Consider the following 21,198-nt stretch of genomic DNA (forward strand, 5'->3'; position numbering starts at 1 on the left):
TTGGTAAGAAAATAGGTGATTGTAATCAATTAGGTGATTACAATCAAGTGACACAACCAGCCAATGAGCTGTGTGTATTGTAGCTCCATATTGGTAGGAAAATGATTTTGATTCATGGGAATACTATGAATTGGTAGCATACACTCACTACACAATCTACTGTGGTTATTTCTTCCACCTGGTCTACATTTACTACAGCAATATTGTTACTAGAGGGCAAGCATGTGTTGAATTTTCTTAAAAATTGCAGTTTACCAAGCAAAACACTAACATTACAAAGCACTATGCAAGCTACTTAGGACCAACCCAATAGACGCGTGATTTCTAACCCCACATAGGATAAGCAATAACCACGCCCTGTGGCGCCGGGATTGGCCAGGAGCAACACTGGAGGTCACGCAGCCCAGCGATTTCATGAACCAACTGAATAGACCAAATCAGCGGGATGTTTAAATTTACTTCCGGGTACCCCTGAGGTCCACACATTATAATGGCGGTGGACGGCACAAACTGACATGTTGAAGACAAAAACAGACAAAGAAGACAAAAATGGTTCGTCCGTGTTGTGTTGTTGTTTAATATCATTCATAACAACACTTTCACTAACGTTAGTGGAGACCAGACTAGCTAATTTACCTGTTGGACCAGACTAGAGTAGACTTGAAGCTAAATTAAATTGACCTGGCGTCAGTAGCTCTGTCTGTACCAGGCTCTTTCTCGCCGAGAAGAGCCTGGTGACGCGAGGTTACTCTAACGTAAAAAAACAGCGAGTTTGACAGACAAACAAACTTTATTAGCTAGCTAACACTACATAAAACAAACACAGAAGAAAGGCTAGATACGTCGGACAAGCATGTTTACCAACCGTTTAACCATTTAAATTGAAAGTAGTCGGCCGAAAACAACGAGAGGGTTTGACAGCATTTATATGACAACACGCACATTTAAACCTGCCGCCTTTCCCAAGTGGTACCCGGAAGTAAATTTGTTTACATGGTGACGTCACGGTGATTTGGTCTATAGCTCTTGAGAACGGACAGCGATGGACCCTTCTCACGGTGGCCATTTTGTGTCGTAAAGGCAGGATAAACACAGGTGCAAGTGAGGGTTTCCATCTTCCATGATTGGAAGTTGGAAACCTTAATTAGTGTTTTGCTTGCACCTGTTTATCCTGCCTTTGACACAAAATGGCACCCGTGAAAAGGGTCTATTGTCAAGACCAACCCAATTGTCAACAAGTTCACTTTAAAGAAGCAACTTTAAATGATGTACACCACAAGAATCAGCTTCAGTATTTTTATTGGCACAATATTGCAAGTTACTTTTTCAGTTTGCCCATTTTTAGTGAAGGTCCCACTTCAGCTCCTTCACAGCCAGATGAGATGGATGACCTGGCCATGGTGTACAGGTAGCTGCAGCAGCACACCTTGACTGTGTCATTGATTTTACGGGGAGGGGAACAAAAACAAAAAAACTTGGAACTTGAAAAGTGCTGCTGAAATACAAAGTTCTCGAGGGGCTGCCGAGTCATGTTTCTGCAGGTGCAGTCCACTCTTGACCCGCCTGTCAGCAGGAAATCTGATTTCTTCCATTTTTTTCCTCTCATGTAGCCGTGTTGCCAGACCGGATGAAAAAGGGTCAAGTTGCATTTCAAACAGTTCTTCAGTCCAGATATCCCCGCCACAGCTTCCAGGCCGCCATCCAAAAAAGGACAGGATCTTTGAGAGAAAGTGAAAGAACAACTCACAACACTGCATTACTTAATCCACTGGTTCAACTTTATTTCAAGGGCCAATAGATTAGTTCTGCAGATACATTTGATAAAGGGATTTGTCCTTCTGAGATGTCTCAGCCATACATGGGGAAAGTCAAACGCTTCATAGGCCTTGCACACAACACCCTTGAAGGACTGCTGGGGGGGGGGGCTTGTTCAGAGACCCCTGATCTACACAACCTCAGATTAATGGAACGGTAAGGAGTATAATCAAGAGATCTCATTTGGCAGAATCATTTCTTCACAGGTTGTTTCAAAAACTGCAAAACATGTTTTCAAACCAAACAATACTCACTTAGGATAAGCAGGTCTCATCAGTGCACCGTGTCCTCATCAAAGTACAGGCAGCTTTTGGAGGAAAGAGGAAAAACTACTTTAGGGAATCATTTATATATATATATATATATAAAAAAAAGTTGCATTAGTCATACAACCTCAGACAAAATGGAACGGTATGGGTATAATCAGAGTAATCATTTGGCAGAATCTTTTCATCACAGGTCGATTTAAAAAAGGCAGCAAAGTCCAGAAGCCCATTAGGGCAAGTTTGTGGACTAGCTTCATCTCAAGTTGAGGACATGCTTACCAAGATTATGCTTCACCTCCAGCTGTCAACTAGCCCGATAGACAAGACTGTCAACTCGTTACTCATTTCAACCCGTTTGGACACTCAATGCCCAAGCAGGGCCTCCACGTCATTTTCCTCCTGTCCTGTCCGCTGGCACAGATCTCAAACTCCTCCTCATCCCCATCCATCTCTGCTAAGAGAAAGTAAATTAGCACTACTTCCAAACTGGCACAGATCTCAAACTCCTCATCATCCCCATCCATCTCTGCTAAGACAAAAGTAAATTAGCACTACTTCCAAACTGGTCAGAATGAGATGTTTAATGGTCAGAATGAGATGAGGTTTTACTAGGTTGCTCAGTATAAGATTATGTCCACATTGATATTCAGGTCAGACATTTGGAAAACATCATTGAACCCATTCATGCCATGTATGTGGTATTAGTCATGCAGTCTCACTTTAGACAATCCCATCTTTCAGTCCATGACTTCCAAACCAAGTTGTCACACCTGAAGAGACAGACGGATATGAGAACACTGATGCACAGAGCGCATCAAGATGAGTAGAGTACTGACCAGCTCAGTTAGAGCTAATAGACTCCATGGTTTACTTGTCAGTCTTTACTCATCATCATCACACAGGCCAGACTACAGAGATCTAGAAGGCGTACAACACCAACTGAGATCCCTACTACTGTACATGAGCTGCTCTTCAGACCCAGATGTGGCTGTGATGGAGGGATATTTGTAGTGCTAGTATCAGGGAAAGAATGTTTGGCATTGACAAGCTTTAGCATTAAATTCTTATGGTAAAGATATATATTTGAGAAAACAAATAGGATAGCATAGAAACGTGTTGCAGAATATTTGAGAGCTTGATGATGAAACCGAGTTTCATTGTTCTTCGCTTTGGAAACTATTTAAAAATCTGATCTTCAGCCCCACCAAGACATCTGGATCTGAGGTGCTCATGGGAGTTGGCCATGTTTATACACACCACGTTTCTGGAGGCATCTTGTGCATGCGACTCATCATGGAAGTCCACTCCTGAAAAAAACAAACCTAAACTTCAGTTTGACCTTATGTCCCCAAGAATTTACAGTTTACACCAGCTAGACTGTTCAGATCAGAATAAATGACTTATTTCCTCAACTGGATCAGCGACCTGATTCAAACTCATCACATCTGATTGTCATTGATGCATAATGGCATTATCAGGGACATGGATACCTACCCATATCAACTGTATTGTGATCTATTCAGTCCATGCTTTGAACACATTGGAATCCTGTATGGGGGGGAAGTAGATGTCAGGATGGAGAAATTAATCATGAACCAACTGTAGCATTCAAGTTGATACATCAGCTAGGAGCGAAAGACAAAATCTCGATATTCTTCATGGTTTATCTGTTGAACTATGCACTCATCATTGTATCAAGTATTTAATAAAAAACCTTACGGTGCAAAAATCTCACCGGTAAGGATTGTGTGATTCTCCACCAGGAAGTTGTACACATCTGAGAGGAGAAAAAATGTATTCAGTTTCCATGTTTTAAATACTGAAGGGCCAAAGGGCACTTTAGGTCGATACATCAGCTAGGAGCGAAAGACAAATTCTTCTTCTTCTTCATGGATTATCTGCTGAACTATGCGATCATCATTGTATCAAGTGTCATGAAAACCTGGCACTCAACATCTTCACTCACCTTCACTTTGCGTTCTTTTGTCCTAGTCAGCCATCTGCGTTTCTGAAATTGGGATGAAGAAAATAAAAATTTTAACAAAAATAAATAAATACAAGTGGCCTGACAAGCTGTTGAAGCCGACACATCAGCTAGGAGCGAAAGACAAAATCTCAATATTCGTCATGGGTTATCTGTTGAACTATGGGATCATCATAATATCGGGCTTTTTTATAGGTTAAAGCATCTTAGCACAAAGTTGCATCTCACCTGCAACTGATCCAAGAACATGGAGACAATCTGTAAATTAATGTCAAAGCATTAATTTAAGCCAGACAATGTGTAAATTGGCAAACATTTTGTAGTTTGCACTGTATCAGCATAAAGTTATCTTTCATTATTTTTCAGAGAGATTCCCATTGTTTTTTTTAAACAAGATCATCATTAACAGTGTGAATGTGAATATTGAACAAATAATTCCAGGCCATTACCTGTTCTGGATGTTGCAGTTAATGGTCGATGCAAGCAATTTCAGGGCATCTGTAGAAATGACAAAAAAACATGAGAAACCAAAGCAAGGCTGTGGAACAAAAGAAAGCCCTTATTGTAGACAGGGTTCCCACACCTTCGAATTTTAGTTAACACCGGATACTATTCTCCCATGCAGTCAGAAAGGTTGGCGTTTCCTCAATTTAACTCAGATGTCCCTACCAACATTTATTTCATCATTAATGCATGGGATAACCTGCAAAGCAATTGACACATGTGGTTGAAAATGACTGGATTAGCTTGTGGCTAACTATTCGTTGGCCTCCCAGTCATGGATTATCGGGTTGAACTATGTGATAGTCATATCTGGCTGGATTATCGGTTGAACTATGTGATAGTCATATCTGGCTTGCTTTTTTATATATATATATATTAAAGCATCTTAGCACAAAGTTGCATCTCACCTGCAACTGATCCAAGAACATGGAGACAATCTGTAAGTTAATGTCAAAGCATTAATTTAAGCCAGACAATGTGTAAATTGGCAAACAGTTTGTAGTTTGCACTGTATCAGCAGCATAAAGTCATCTTTCATTATTTTTCAGAGAGATTCCCATTGTTTTTTAAACAAGATCATCATTAACAGTGTAAATGTGATTGTGTATATTGAACAAATAATTCCAGGCCATTACCTGTTCTGGATGTTGCAGTTAATGGTCGATGCAAGCAACTTCAGGGCATCTGTAGAAATGACAAAAAACATGAGAAACCAAAGCAAGGCTGTGGAACAAAGGAAAGCCCTTATTGTAGTCAGGGTTCCCACACCTTCTCAAACATCACATTCCAATGACTTAAGGCCAAATTCCTCAAATTCGAGGACACAACAGTTTTAGAAATTGATCTAAGGTTAATTGCCATTAAAACAGAATTTTTATAATGAAAACTAGCAGAAGCTCAGACAATTAACAAGAGGCTTGAATGTGTGAGCACTTCTCAATTGGGCCATTAGTTGCAATTGCAAATGACAGAATCCCGACTGCAACTTAGAAAAAAGTTCTCACTTGTTGAGTTGAATGCGGGGCGAAATTTGACAGAGGCGGCCCCTTCTTAATTCTCTATGCAGGAAACTCATAAATTGACTTTCAATGATCCATGTCCCATTTTCAAAAATCAATGCCTCGATTTTTACTTTTCAAATTTACAAACATTCAAGGACCCATGGGAACCCTGTGTAGTGCTTTCTTACAGGCATTCAGGAAGGAGTCTTCACAATTCTGCAGTTTATTACCTGGAGACCAGACAGCAGTGCACTGGCAGGAAGCCATCACCAACTGCTAAGGAAAAAACAATACATTAGTTAAGGCATTTCTAGTCATTTAACTTGAGGACTTCTTAAGTGATCTGTGCCTCAGAATGGATGCAATGGTGGTTGCAGTTTCGTCATTCAGTCTTGTCAAGAGTAGCAAATAGGGTCATCAGCAGCACAGGCATCAAGGGGAATGTCACCCATAAAAAAATGCTATTCCTTTGCCCCAGGACTGTTCATCCAATAGTAGGAAGATGCACCATTCTTTCGTAAAGCTATAAATTGCTTCATTGAGAATTAACATCGTGTGGCTCACTAAGTCAGCCCCTTATTTTACATCCTAGTGACGTCACATTCAAGAGACCGGTCTGATTTCTATCTGTAGGATAGATGGTGCAAGTTCAGACTGTCCTGGAACAGAGAAATGACACCTAAATTCTTTAAATGGCAATATTCCCCTATAAGGAAAACTAAGACATGACTTGTCTTACCTCAGTCAGTCTTAGGTCTTCCATTGTTTTTCTGCTTCTCAGATGCCTGTTGAGAAACAGTATTTAGTACCGCGATACTTTATTTAAAGTGCTTATTTGGGAACAAGGAAGCCTCAGAGTTTAATTGTTCAGAAATCACTTCTGTCCACTACTCTTATACATGAATCATCATAGACTTTAAGTCCAATGGAACATGGATTCATATGTAAATGATGCTGCTTACCAATCAGGATTTGTGATGACTTCAGACTTGGCACCAGTAAGTTCAACCTGTTGAGGTGAAACACTTCAGTCATGCAGCTCTTACACATCACTCAACTGAAATCATAGCCTGGGTAAACCCAGCCTCCACGTGACCTCTATGTGCCATCTATGTGCTTATCGTGCATTCCTTTATAACCTTTATAACCGGGGACTGGTAATCTTACGACTTCAAAGGTCATGAGCTGGGACGGTGACGTCACCGAGCTGATATTTCCCATTCCAAACTCGTAGGAGCCTCAGCAGCCCTGACCTCAAAAATCCAAGATGGCTGCACAACAACAGTAGTTATAATCATAGTAATATTGTTTAGCAGTTCTGTTTTGTCTGTGTATCATTAAATCAGCTGTACACACAGCACTGCCTAACATGTGTGGACATGAGGCTGCAGTGTTTGTATGCACAAAATGCAGCGAAATGCCATGTTGTCAATTGATATTGCTAACAATGGCTAGCGACTGGATCTGACCAATGAACATTGAACTTCCCAGCTCAAGTTTCCTGCAAATGGAATGCTAACAAAACGGATGTAGTCATTTAGCCTCCACATCCCAGTTATTTTGCGATAAAGGAACGCACTATTTGTCTTTACGACTGAGAGCACAGAGGTCAGCTACTGAAATCATGCATGGAAGAAAAAAAAACCATGACAAAAATGGGGAGGTGGAGCTTTACTCAATACGTATTTGTTAGCAGCCTCAGTGGAAAAGTCTCAGAAATCACTTCTGTCCACTACTCTTATAATGAAACATCATCAGCTGAAGTAAAAAATAATAGTCGGTGTCCTCACCAATTGTTGAAATCCAGCTTGACTTTGGGAGATCCCAGCAGGCCTAAAAACAAGATGAACAATATAACTAGTTAAATATCATTTTCCTTCCAATTGAGTGTTTTAGTTAACACCGGATACTATTCTCCCATGCGGTCAGAAAGGTTGGCGTTTCCTCAATTTAACTCAGATGTCCCTACCAACATTTATTTCATCATTAATGCACGGGATAACCTGCAAAGCAATTGACACGTGGTTGAAAATGACTGGATTAGCTTGTGGCTAACGGTATTCGTTAGCCTCCCAGCCTGTGCTGGGCGACACGCGGTGTCACGTGGCAGGCCAGGCCTGCTGCTACCAACAGAACGAGTCTTTCAAAGCGAAAAGGCAAACATTTAAAACGCCGCAGCAGTAAAAGCACAGCGGAGTAAACATGTTAACCTCAAGACAAAAACAAAGTTAACAGCTGAATAGCGCTAGCCGGCCTACAAGAAGGTTTGCAACCGGTGTTAGCACAGCGTAGTTACCTGCGACACAAATCCGAGGAGAGTGAGAGTGAGGAAAGGGTGGAAGTTCTTTATATAGGAGATGCCGCACAGGCTTATGGGAAAAAAGGACAACTAGCGCCCCTGTTGGTTGCATGCAAAACCTCCTTTGGTTGCTGATTCACAAACCCAAAGGCAGTTGTGTGAATCTAGAAACAGAATTGCAACGCACATTTTGTTGGTAAAGTTTTTTTTTCCAATGAGACAGACAAGATGACTATCCTCCCATAGATTGCTCTCTCTGCTAAAAACCTTCATCATCATCATCATCATCATCAGTATATAAATGGGAGCTGGGGCTCTGTGTCTCTGTCTGTCCCACTGAAGACATCATCAGTGATGTCATAAACTCACAGTGATGATGTCATAAATTGTGACATCATCAGTGATGTCGGAGGCATTGTGACATCATCAGTGATGCACACATACACACACACACACAAGAGACAGACACACACAGATGACATCAGTCTTGAGGCTCACGAGAGAGACTGAGGGAGAGGGAGAGAGAAGTGGGAGACTGAGGGAGAGGAAGGGAGACATTGTGGCGCGCAAATAGGGCAGGCAAGGCCACACAGCAGCTGAGCTGCGGGCAAGGCCGCGCAGCCAAGCTGAAAATTCGAGCTGCAGGGCCAGCTTGGCGAGCTGCATGACGAGTGAGGTCGCGCAGCGGCCAAGCCTAGGAATCGAGCACGCGTAGCATGTGAGATGCCTAGTTCAACCAAATTATAGATTAGTACTAATCACTTGTCAACAGGGGACCATATTAATGGGCCATATTAAATCAGTAGGCTACTATTTTAACATCGTAGCCTCTCTATGACTGATTCTTCTGCAGAAAGGACATCACATCATAAATTCAGTGATGATGCATTGTGACATCATCAGTGACGCACACAAACACACGTGTGCGCGCACACACTCACACAGAGAGGAGAGGGAGGGAGAGAGAGAGAGGGAGACATTGTGCACGCAATAGGGCAGGCAAAGCCACACAGTATCCGCGAATGCGAGCTGCAGGGCCAGCTTGGCAAGCTGCAGGACGGGTGAGGCCAAGCGTGCGTAGTGCGCGATATGCCTAGATCAACCAAATTATAGATCAGTACTAATCACTTGTCAACAGTATGGACCATATTAAATCAGCAGGCTACTATTTTAACATAGCCTCTCTGACTGATTCTTCTTCTGAAAGGACATCACAAAAACTCAGGAATAAACTCATGGAGATTTAATATTATGCATCAATAAACAGGAGAGTCTGATACAATCAATGGTTATGATCAGAATGAAATAAAAAATACACTTGTTTTGATTGCGCTCTATTAAGCGATACGGAGTGATACCGAAATGTATGGCAAGGCCTCAATTCAATATAATTTACAAAGACATAACATGGAGAAAAAAGTAAAATGGCTTTGAGATTTTTATAACCTCTGCAAATTTCAACTGGCTTAATCCCAAAGAGTTATCTACTTTTAGAGGATGAAATTGAACTGTTGCAGCGGAGTACAATGAGCATGTTGAGATTTTCACCAAAGGTTTTCATTGGGTGTGCATGCAGCACCAGTAATATGCATCTTTATCAATCCTTTCAATCGTTTAAATCTAGCAACTTAATTTTTATATCGTCCAAATATCAGGAGAGGCAATGAATACATCTTTATTTAATTAACAAGTCAAAGTTAACAGGATGCTGAAGTGAGTTCAGCACAGTGCTGTGAAATCTCATTCATTGGGCATCAGGTGAAAATGTCAACATTTCCTTGTGGTTACTAATTCCAAATATCTCTGCATTAAGATTTAACCTAAGTAGATGTGAACGAGAGAATGAACAATAGATGGTTTAAACAGGCAGAGGTGTACAGTAGGATAAATATCACCCTCTATGTGTTTCTTATATTGAAAAACATTATAGGACACAGGCTAACATGGCAGCAGACTGGACCGACAAAACATAATTTGGACTCTAGCAGCACTCTACGAAACAGCAGCTGCGTCTCCAAAGTACGCCCATGTCTCCTCGCCTGAGTCGCCTCCTCGCTCCTCGCCCCTTTACAGCACTACTGTGAACCTAAGCTGAGAGACGAGGACGGACGAAAAGGGACAAAAGGAAGACTTTGTAGACTCACACTCCTAGCCTTACGTGCTAGCCATCAGATGATCCAGAAAGACAAAAATAAGTTAACAATCATTTTGTTCATAAATGCCTTCGGGTGAAACATTTCCAGACAATTATAATTGTTGTCCTCTTGCCCAGAAGGACCCTGTCCAGATGAAAGCCCCTTCAGCCTTCTGCCAACTGTTTGGTCATCCTATCCTTTTGAGAGACAATGTGAAACCATCTCTAAATTGCATAAATACATCCATCACTACTCTCCCAAAGTGTTTCGAGGCTTTGGGGTATTCAGGGCTTGCCTCTGGACAGCAGCTTGGACACAAAGACGATGGTGAGTGATCAAACAGGTGGCAGAGGCAAAGACAAAACTTGAAGCAAGAACAGAACGTCAAATGGGAAAATGGAATGATTCCTAAAGATGTGAAGCCATCAAGTTCATATCCTCAAATATTTTAAACTATTGCCAGAATGAACAAAATAAACAAAACAAAAAAGAGCAATGAAAATAAAAAAGAATATATATATATATCTATATATCCATCATATGTATATATCTATATATAAACAGTTGTAACTAGTTGTAGGCAAGCCGAGTTTCTCCCCTGCCCCTCTGTGCCTCTTCTGTTTCACTGGTGTAAGGCTGCCAGACGTTTGGAGGGGACAGCAGCTTCCTTTCCTCAGTCACCAGATTCCCTGAGATGTAGAGCGCTGCTTTGTTTGATCTGAACACCATCACCTCCCCTCCAAAAAACTACAGATCTGATCTGAACACCATCACCTCCCCTCCAAAAAAACCTCCATATCTGTAGGAAACAAGAGAGGAGAGCTGCTCGGGTCTCCCGCGGCGCTGCTGAAGGGTGCAACGGTGAAGTCTGAGTGGAGAGACGAGACGCATCTCCGACTCCGCTCCGCACTGCTCAGTCTCATGGAGGCGGTTGGAGGGGTGGCGGTGGGAGTGAGGCCGGCCAAATAAGTGGGAGGGGGCTTTACTATTTTTCATTTCACATCTTAGATGTTTTTTCCATTGATTTCATTCAATTCAATATTGTTTTACTGTCAAAATGCAAAGCTGTGTACATATTCAATCATCAGTCAGTCATTCCAAGGCTTGGATAAGAAGTGGTTTTGCAAAAGAGTTCTTATGAAGACTCTGTGTTGTGTGTGCATGTATTTTTTATTTGCGTGTGTGTGTGTGTGTATCAGAGTGTGTCATCTTCTCAGTGCCTCTGTGATTCTATTCTCTTTAATAGAGGCTCGTCGTAGACCCAGCACTCGCCGTCCTCATGGAACAGCTGGAGAAACACACAGGCAGTAACGGTTACTTCCTACAATCCAAGAGCACCACATCAAATTATTCTTATACTTGTTAACAAATGCATTCAAACTGATCCTACAATAAAACTACAGCAGCATCTAATGTTGCTAACATGATATCTAGTCTCCATCTCTGCCTACTACTGAAATAGATGGTTTGGATCTGTCCGATTTCAGCTTCTGTATTTGACCATCAACACATCGTTTTACCTTCATACTCTTTATTTTGAATTTAAATGAGAGTGATAATGAGCATTGAGTGAAGATTGTATTTTTTCTTCTTCGTTTTTGTAATATCTGCTCTTGTACCCCCACTCATGTACATATTGTATATATATATATTGATTTGATTGCACTTGCAACGTTATGATTGTCTTTTAGTTATCTTTCCTACTTCTTTATCTCTGTATATTGACCTGACCGCTACGCCGCATACAGACACTAAGGCCATGTTCACATTACAGGCAAATCCGATTTGCTGCTAAAGTCATTAATCATCATTATCTTGATTGGTTTCCCAAATCTGATTTGGGAGTGTGTCCGCACTGCCACAAATCTGATTTGGGCAAGTGTTCAAGTCGGATCTGTGTGTCCAGACACAATGAGCCAACATACAATGTTTCTGGCAGTGTTTGCATGTCTGCTCTCTGCTCTTCAAGTCCCCGTCCCCTGCAAAACACACTCTCAAATCTGATTTGGGTGATCAGCGTGTCCACACTGAAGTCACATCAGTCGAAAGCACATTGGAAACTACCTCCATATGTGGTTTGGGACAAGTGACACAAATCAAACTTGGAGTGTCCAGACTCATAAAACCAATCTGGATAGAACCATTAATAGGTCATTAAAGTTCACAAATCAGATTTGGCCTCCTAGTCTGAACATGGCCTGCGACAAATTCATTGTATGTAACTTGCATGCTGTGGCAATAAAAGTGATTCTGTTACTTATGGAGCTCATTGTATATTATCATCATCATGCAGTGTATCTTGTTTTCTGGCCTCACCCTGGTCTCCCACTGCTGCTCATTCTCTTTCCTCTCTCGGGCTTCGGCTCTCTGCTTCTCCTCCAGCCGGTGTTTGGCTTCTGTCGCCGACTCAATGTCCTTCAGCTTCAGGTTCAGCGTCACGTCTCGCCACAGTCTGATGGGTCATCAGTTTAAAGTCAGATACACAAACGGAGAGATTCCTTTCGGGGAACGTGGGCCTGTGCACTAGAGAAAACTTCCACAAATCCAGTCACTAGATTGTTTGTGAAATGAACCATGTGGCAGAATCAGCGGGGTGGCGTTTGGCTTCAGATTAAATTCAGAGGGACTCCAGAGTACCATTCTGTGATATGTTAGTATTTTTTATTGCATTCAATTTGTTAGCACATTTAAAATACTTGTACACAAATGTAGGGGAGAGTTGACAATCCCAAAATTGGCTTATAGTGTAAATTTCACAGTATTAACATTATAAAAAGACTTCTGGTCATCTAAACCATTGGTTCTCAAACTTTTTCACATCATGGACCCCTAAACTGACACAAATTAGACCACGGACCCTCATTTGATAAGCCTTTATCCCAGGGTCCCCCAGTTTTTTGCTTTTAGATTTGATTACAGAAAGTGTATGAATCCGATGGCCAAAATAGTCATAGTCTGTCATTGTGTTACTTATGATTAGTCTGGTAAACCAGCCGGTCACGTGAACTCACATTTCATTTGGTTCTTCGAGACCGTCTGGCCTCAAGCCTTGGGAGGGTGTTAAGCAGAAGCTGCAAAGCGGAAGAACCAATCAGCGACTGCGCTCAGTGCCCTGTGATTGACAGTGCAAGTTGGCCAATCAGGAACGCCACTAGCACTGCACTAACAAAACAATAATGGCCTTCTTGCCTGATCGTCTCGAGTTTAAACAGCCATAAAGTGCAGTTATTGCAGAAATAGGGTTGGAATTGGGGGGTTAGATCACCAAATGATTCCCGAGCGCGGCACTGCTGGTGCTCACTGCTCCCCCAGGGGATGGGTCAAATGCGGAGAACAAATTTCGCACACTCAGGTGTGTGACAATCGTTGTGACTTTACCTTTACCTTTAAATAGACTCAATAACATAAATTAAACAAGTACAGGAGTATCCCCGCAACCGCGGAGTTTCTTGGCTGAAAATATGTTTTTGCCGTTCTCACGAGTGGATTTGGGTTTGGCTGAAGGAGTTGTCTGTCAAGGCAAGTACACCCGCCCAACCTCCACCCACTGCGAAACACTGGGTGAAGCCTTAAGGCCAGACGGGAACGAAGAACGAAATGAAATGCGAGTTCACGTGACTGACTGGTTTACCAGGCTATCTTATCATGGAATTATAGTGAAAATAAATTATCGCCCTTTTTGCTGGGGACCCCCTGAGGGTCCCCGGAACCCACTTTGAGAACCACTGATCTAAACAGAAGGGGAGACACAAGTTGCAGATAGACAAATATGAATAGGATAGTAGAATGAATGAGATTCTAGTGGAGTCAACAATTGGTCAATATTTGTATTGCCGGATAAAGTGAGCTTTCACACTCCTATGGGTATGAGTTACCAAGAGAGGATTTTATTTCTCACCTGCGGGACTCCCACTCCAGCTGCTCTTCCAGCTTCCTAACCTTCTTCTTAATGAGGCCCATCTTCTTTGTGTCTATGAACAGGGTGTTCTCCTGCAGGTAAAACAACAACAACAAAAAAACAGCATTTACGCACAACATTTAGCAAACACTTTTTCCTGCAGCAGCCAATGCACTGTGTATTGAATGTCTACATTTTATTCTGGTTCAACCAAGTGAATAATCATTACAAATTAGCGCTTAGTGAGGATGCTTCGATTTCGATATGTGCTAAAAGCAAAACAAAACCAAATGAAAATCCAGCTAGTCAATTTAAAACTGAACTCACTCCAGATGACCACTTGGCATACATCACTCCATTCCACTCCCCTTCAATGGAGCAGAAAGACTTCTTTTCATTAGGTGGGCTGCAAAAAGAGACAGAAAAAAAATGAATCGGGGTGAGCAAAGTAACAAAGGATGAGCACCAAGCTCCTCCTTTGTTCCGTCGGACACAGCAGTGACTGTTTCCTTTTGAATCATTCAAAGTCTACAACTTGAATAATGATGTACAGTACGTAATCATCCTTTTCTCCTCTTACAAAATCTCAGCGGTGATCCTGTGCTTCTTGCCTCCGTAGAACGGCTTGGTGTGGAACACGATGTTGGCACTGTAGCCCGACTTGGAGCAGGAGATGCTGCACTCCCCGCCCAGCTCCACCCACGGCACCGTCAGGATGGACCTGCACAGAGATGCTCAGGTTCTCACTCAAGGATTTCACGATGACAAGATAAGACGACTACAGCGATGAAAGACAAGCGGGGATGCAAAAAACACATACCTGCCATATCCGTTAGGGAAGGTGAGGATGTAATGTTCGTCATGCTCCAAACACGACACGCAGCCTAGATCACAACCAGTAGATCATTATTAGAAAAACCATGCAGTTGTGACTAATGGACTGTGTAAAGATGTACAGATCCTTTCCAAAAAAATTGAATATCATGGAAATAACATGGATAACAGTGGGCTTCAGCGGATTGTCAAGCAAAGACTATTAAAAAATTTGGCGGAGATTCAGAGGGAGTGGACTGAGGCTGAAGTCAGTCATAACTGAGAAGTAACTGCTGATTTTCTTCACACTATTCTAAGTTCTTGAAATACTGTATTGGCGGTTTTCTGGAGCTATAGGCCAAAATTATGAAAAATGAAACAAATAAAGGCTAGAAATATTTCACTTTGTGTGTAATGAATCTATGAAAGTTTCACTTTTTGAAAGGAATTATGGAAAAAAACTAATTTGTTTTGATATTCAAATTTTTTGGAAAGGATCTGTATATTGTGAGGCTGCGCTTTAGCGTACCTTGGCCAATATTGTGGACGCCTATAGACATCCCTAGGAACTTGGACTTCGTCCAGATGTGAGCGTTGAATTGGATCTGCTTACTTAAACACTCTGCATAGAATGCAGAAACTAGAGAAGGAAGAGAAGGAATGACGATGAGTTGGTAAAAAAAAAAGATGTCAACTTCTCAGCGATCGTCCAGAAAATCAAATAAACAAGCAACCTCAAGCATTACATCATCAGCTGGTATCTGAAAAACGCAGTCAAATGATTTCTGAAAAGACGGTTTCACTGGAATTCTGTTGCTAGGGAACAATTTGGAAACTTGCGTATTTCCTGTCAGCTATACTTACTTATTGAAGACATATTAACAAAGATAATGACAAAATACCCAAGAAATTAATTCCTACTCGTTACATTCAATAAATAAATACATAAATAGATTATTAGAATTAGAAAAAATATATATATTATTGAATCAGTGTCTGCTTCCCCTCCATCCATGATGCCCTTGGCCCTCTCCATGTCCAAAAGTGACTCCACTCCTGTCTAACCCGCCCAGCTGCTGCTACAACATAGAGGTGGTGAGGCACTCACTGGGTGGGTGGTGAGAGACCTGCTCTGCTACAAAACACACACTGTGGGGTGACGACCATGGCACTGGACCTTCTGAGACCGTCTCCTGGCAGGGCTGAAGAGAGGAAGGGGGATGGAGGTGGCAGCACCAAGAGATTAGATGAGGGCTAAATGTTTCCATGTTGCAATACTACAGCATGTGCATGTGTTCCATCATTATAATGGAGATGAATACAATATTATTTGAGCCATGTGGAGAAAGGGCCAACGGTTCCCAAAGAGGCAAAATACTAGAAAAATACACAAGAGGAACCACTTCTAATGCAAACAGATATTTGTTCAATCTAACGGATGCAAAGATACAACCACACGTTTACACGCAGTTTAATATTAGCAACTGTTCGCTTGAATAAAAGACGACAACGGTCCTGACCGTTTCAGCCACAGCGTCCTGCCGCCTGGCCGTGTTTGGGGAAGGCTCCTCTGCCTCGGTGGGCAGGTCCCAGTGGCAGTAGAAGACTTCTCCCAGGATGGGGTTGTAGGGCTTCTTGGCCACGGAGCCTTTCCTCCCCGCGTGGAACGCCGACAGGTACCACTTGACCATCTGAACCATGCGCTCCCGTGGCTCCGGCTGCTCAGCGATGCTAGTGGAAGTCATACGAATGAGTCAGTATTTTGACCTTTCAGTATCCTAGCATATGAATAGACGTGGGTTAAATGCTAGCTGCAAATGATCTCTAGGGGTTTGTTTTAAACAGTGTATTTATTTCTAATGTTATTTTTTGGGGTATTTAGCATTCTAAGCATGCATATAGTTCAGATTCAATCAGGAGACATTGCAATGAATAAGAGAGTCGTTTAAATAGTACCTGACGAATAAGTCGGGATGTGCAAAGAAGTCTGCATACATTTCTAACAATGACCTCCTTTCTAGGATGAAGGTAGGGAGGACCACCTGTAGACAGACACATCATGATTGTGAGGGTTGTTCACACAGAGACTGCTCACACAGATGCACTTAGGAAGAGGGAGGACAGCAACAGCGAGAGAGACAGAGTTATAAAAGAACTCACAAAGGTGTCTTCTTCAGAGACTCTGAAGAAGACACCTTTGTGTCGAAACGTCACTCTTTCTTTGTTTGCACCTATTAAATTGCCTAACTTTGACCGTGTGCTGCTCCAGATCTCCTTTTTCGCTTGTGTTAACTCAGTCCCCCTGTCTGAGAGGCACCGGTCTGGCGTGATTTGTCAGCTGAAGTGTGGATATTCTCTCTGTGTTCTACTGAATATCAGCAGCACTCATGGAATGCTTCTCTTGTCCAATCAAATTGCTCGGAACTAACTGTTGTACTGTATAAGCTGGTACATTGGTCAGGAGCCTTTACCTTAGTGAGGTCCATGCCCAGCCGGACCTGGGACAGCAGATGCATGATAACGCTCTTGTGCTCCTCCACCGACCCCCCCTCACCGTCATCGTCACGCTCGTCATGGCTATCAAAGCGGTCTGAAAACAGCAGCAGACAGCACATCTCATGATGACTGTAACAACACGCTCACACCTACCTTTCCATGTGTTAAACATTACTTTTCACTGTACCTCTGACTCTGATACGCTTTTCCTTCTGTGCTTTACTGTAGCTAAACTATGACGGTGGTGCAGCATCAATGGCACACCTTTTAATGAGAACTGTGTGGTGTGATGATCACTCGACAACTCCTACTGCTTCAGCAGAAGATGGCTCCAAATTACACGTATTTGTTACAGTTATCAAAAAAGCAAAGTAACAGTTGGGGGGGGGCAGTGTCTGTGTGTGTGTGTGTGTGTGTGTGTGTGTGTGTGTGTGTGTGTGTGTGTGTGTGTGTGTGCGCGCGTGTGTGTGTCTTACCTGCATCAGTGGTGCCGTTGGACATGCAGGAGTTGAGGGACTCGTTGGTGTCAGGTCGCGCCGTGTCTTCATCGCCGAGGGGCAAAGCTGCTGCAGGCCCTGAGGGGCTGGGAAGCAGAACGAGAGAGAAGGGAAGAGGAGGCAGGAAGCAAGAGGGACACGGACAAAATAAATATTTATATATAGTAATTTTGTTGCAAGCTTGTCATGGACTAGAGGAGCTTATCCTGCTTGTTTGTTTGTTTTTACTCGCTCTATGCAGCGGTTTCCCCACTGGAGGCGCTAGACACTAATTACAGAGTGTTGCTTTCAAGCTTGGAAGCAACAGATTGACTCTATGCGGCGTTGCAGGGATGCAGTGTGTGAGTGAGGTGCTGCTGTAGTAACTCTTTAAATATAGCATCGCCCTACGATGCTGCACTCATTGCAGTACAGCAGGGAGATTATGCTGTACTCACTCTATGCAGTATTACAGGGAGGTGATCCTGCTCTGTGCAGTATAAGGGGCCGTGTCGACAGTGTTTTTGAGAAGCCAGCGCCTTTCTGCAATTCATTCTCTATGGTAAGGACGCGCTAGGAGGAGCGCTCCTCTTTCAAGGATCGCACCTGGCGTTTAAGCGCTCTTGGCGGCTAGTGTTTTTTGGCGGAGCGCTCTGGGCGTCTCAAGCTGAAAAAAGTTGAACAAAGTTGATCTGGCTTTCATGTTTACAGTGCGAACAATCAACAACAAACAGATGAATCTAGCTGGCTACCGTCCGTGTGACCGTTGCGTCCTGACCCGTTCTGCGCGGGACAGCAGGAGGGAAAAAACAAAGCAAAAAAAATGCTCCGTGCGCTGTGGTCTCACTGGTCTGTGCACGTTGGAAGCGCTCTGGGCATGATTTCCAAAGCATTCTAACGTGAAAAACATGTTCCCAGTGGACACAGCCGCTTATACCTCCTTCTTTTTTTAATATCAAAATTACCGCTTATATGCAGGGTTTTCAAATGCAGGTAAACAGCGTGTGCTAAAGGCTAAAAATAGCCACTGACACTTTCACATGGCCTCCCAAGCCGTTTACAGCTGCTCCCCCAGTGCGGACGTTTCAGTGGAGGAACTGACTGTCACCAGGCTGCAGGCCACCTAAACCAACCAACATTGTCTCCAATACATATGGTCACGGCCGGATAAACAGTTCATCAATATAATCAATGTATAGAAATTAAAACTACCTTTCTGGAACACACTACAGTAATGTTATTGGGCTGTGTCAAGACAGCGGCCAGACTAACAACGGAAATACTGCAATTTACTTTCAGAATAAAAGCATTCAAATTCTCACCTTTGGAGGGGGAAAAGGTATTTCAAGGAACGAAACGGCAAACCTTGTATCAAAATACTCATTGTGATGTTAAGATTACATATGGAGTGAAACTGTGACTGTTAAGCATGACTCAAAAATTAATATTAAGTTATAATACGAGGAATCAGCATGACGTCACGACACCGCAAATCCACCGGAAGCGCGACAGTTAACTACGGTAGTATGAGTTGTGCCAAACAAACATTGCTTATATTTTGACATACTGAGTGAGAGCAGAAGTAGCTCAAGACTCTGATGTATAATATATGCATGTCATGTTAAAGTTGTGTGAACTGTGGCAGTTTTTAAAATGTAAACAACATAGCCAGGGCTAGAGAGACATTCAAGGCTGGCTCCATAGGGTCCCATTGCAGTTTCCCCTGTGAAACGCGGGTTTGTTTACCAAAATGCTGCTCGGCTGATCCCTCGTATACGGGTTTTTACTTTGAAAGCCCTAAAGCGGAAGACCTACTTTTATATTCTGGCTGACTTGACGCTCGTGCACTAGCCTAAATGGTTGATGTCTGTCTGAAACACAGGAAACTCGTCTCATCCTACTTGTACTGTAACGTTAATGCATGCTTATTCTGTCAGATGGGTTCCCATTGGACACAATGTCAAGACAAATGAAAGTAATTAACAATTAAGAATGTCGAATTTCAGCCTGTGGGAAGCACTGATGTCCATTCTCAAGGGGTGAAAAATCGCGTTTCCAGTGTGCTATTCATATCAGAGCTGATCCGATAAGAAGCCATGTCTACTGGAAAGTCATTGAACCGGCTATCACTAACGGTAGTTTGTGGATACAGTGTTTCCCACAGGATTTTGCGAATTTGTGGTGGGGGACCGCAGACCCCCTAGGGGGGTGCGGGGGCATGCCCCCCCGCGAGATTTTTTTAAACATTTTAAAGTAAAATGCATGAATTTGATGTACTTTGAGAAAGCTTAAGAGCAAAATTAAAAGGCTAGATCTATGAAGAACATGTCATCATTACTGTGCTGTGGGTTTACAATGACAAACTAAATTTCTCCCTAAAGGTCAGGGATACTCAACTTGCTTTGCCACTTTCGTGAAATGATAGAAGGCGAGGGGCCAGTTAATAAACAAACAATATACATTTTTCTGTAGCGGATTGTAGGTTTTTGGGGTGTCAGCCGGAGTTTAGGCTGACAGTGTTGTGCACACCGGATAGTTAGTTAGGTTAAGTTAGTTGGGTTAAGTACATACATAAGTGCCTGGGTAGCGAGCAGATGGCGGTATTTGACAATTTAGCAGCTAAATCATAGATTATTGAAAGATATTCCATATTCCAGACTGAAAAGCTATAACAGAAGTATTGGCCAGAATGACATGAACATTTATTGGACACTTATTCAGCGGATATCTTGCATGTTGCGTTCAGGTGCACTGTAAAAAAAAAAAAAAAAAAAAAATTTTTTTTTTTTTTTTTGGTCAACATCTTATTGTGGCGGTCCAAATATTATTGTGGCGGCCCGCCACAAATTCCTTTATGTATGGGAAACACTGGGATATTAGTGGGGTTTTGCGACAATTTGGGGGCTTTACAGGGAGGTATGCTCAGGCATACCTCAACACTATGCAGTGTTTGGGGGGAGGTATGCTCAGGGTGTACTCACTCTATGCAGTGTTTGGGGGGAGGTATGCTCAGGGTGTACTCACTCTATGCGGGAGCGTACCTATGTTCCCCGGGTCCTATGTTCCCCGTTTTTGTGGGACCGGGGAACATAGAACCCTTTCTATGAAAAAGGGTCCTATGTTCCCCGCTTTTCCCAAATATGTTCCCCGCTATGTTCCCTGGTCCGAAAATAAGTCTGAAGTTTATTGCACAGGCCATGAGAACTGATTTGAAAAATACTCTTTCCATAAGGACACTGTGAAACGTGCCTTGCAGACAGCGGGAGCAGACTCGTTCCCTTATTTAGGCTACTAGGACTAGTTGAGTGAATAAAGTGGATTCGCTCAGTAGCAGCATCTCACCTACTCCTCATCTATTACGTGCCAGCGCCCAGCATACGTGTTTATTCTACCAGACAAACAATGGCTGCAAATGGCTGTATTATTTGAGCCACCTGTAACCTAGTAGGCTATTGCCCTGGCTGCCTGTGCGCTCCCGCATTGATTTTAAATTAGCCCTCACTGTTTTTAA

The 21,198-nt window shown here is 42.7% G+C and overlaps 1 protein-coding gene and 1 long non-coding RNA gene across 7 annotated transcripts in view; both read right to left on the minus strand.

Moving 5' to 3' along the window:
* Positions 1–1,291: 1,291 nt before the first annotated feature.
* Positions 1,292–7,405, minus strand: LOC310786788. 3 transcript variants are annotated; one of them, XR_014553235.1, is made up of 16 exons: positions 7,361–7,405; positions 6,533–6,579; positions 6,310–6,355; positions 5,801–5,843; positions 5,205–5,253; positions 4,977–5,006; positions 4,515–4,563; positions 4,294–4,323; positions 4,048–4,089; positions 3,817–3,858; positions 3,576–3,629; positions 3,339–3,388; positions 2,801–2,851; positions 2,361–2,532; positions 2,070–2,122; positions 1,292–1,718 (listed from the first exon to the last, which is right to left on the minus strand). It is a non-coding gene; the product is annotated as an uncharacterized lncRNA (long non-coding RNA). The 3 variants fall into 3 exon arrangements; XR_014553237.1 differs by having other exon boundaries at positions 5,801–5,846; XR_014553236.1 differs by lacking the exon at positions 2,801–2,851 and having other exon boundaries at positions 5,801–5,846.
* Positions 7,406–9,103: 1,698 nt separating this feature from the next.
* The window catches only part of osbpl9 (oxysterol binding protein-like 9), a gene marked incomplete at its 5' end in the record, with an annotated part of 54,337 nt that continues 42,242 nt past the window's right edge, over positions 9,104–21,198 (minus strand). For all 4 annotated transcript variants that reach the window (XM_083648086.1, XM_083648083.1, XM_083648084.1 and 1 more), the window contains 12 exons: positions 9,104–11,292; positions 12,321–12,456; positions 13,903–13,994; positions 14,230–14,308; positions 14,483–14,623; positions 14,723–14,786; positions 15,245–15,355; positions 15,824–15,917; positions 16,236–16,446; positions 16,672–16,757; positions 17,187–17,305; positions 17,688–17,794. In XM_083648086.1, the coding sequence (XP_083504212.1) occupies positions 11,218–11,292; positions 12,321–12,456; positions 13,903–13,994; positions 14,230–14,308; positions 14,483–14,623; positions 14,723–14,786; positions 15,245–15,355; positions 15,824–15,917; positions 16,236–16,446; positions 16,672–16,757; positions 17,187–17,305; positions 17,688–17,794 (1,315 nt within the window). In that variant the 3' untranslated portion in view covers positions 9,104–11,217. The remainder of the gene's footprint in view (positions 11,293–12,320; positions 12,457–13,902; positions 13,995–14,229; positions 14,309–14,482; positions 14,624–14,722; positions 14,787–15,244; positions 15,356–15,823; positions 15,918–16,235; positions 16,447–16,671; positions 16,758–17,186; positions 17,306–17,687; positions 17,795–21,198) is intronic.

This window comes from Poromitra crassiceps (assembly GCF_964638095.1).
Source record: "Poromitra crassiceps genome assembly, chromosome: 12".
NCBI classification, from domain to species: Eukaryota; Metazoa; Chordata; class Actinopteri; order Beryciformes; family Melamphaidae; genus Poromitra; species Poromitra crassiceps.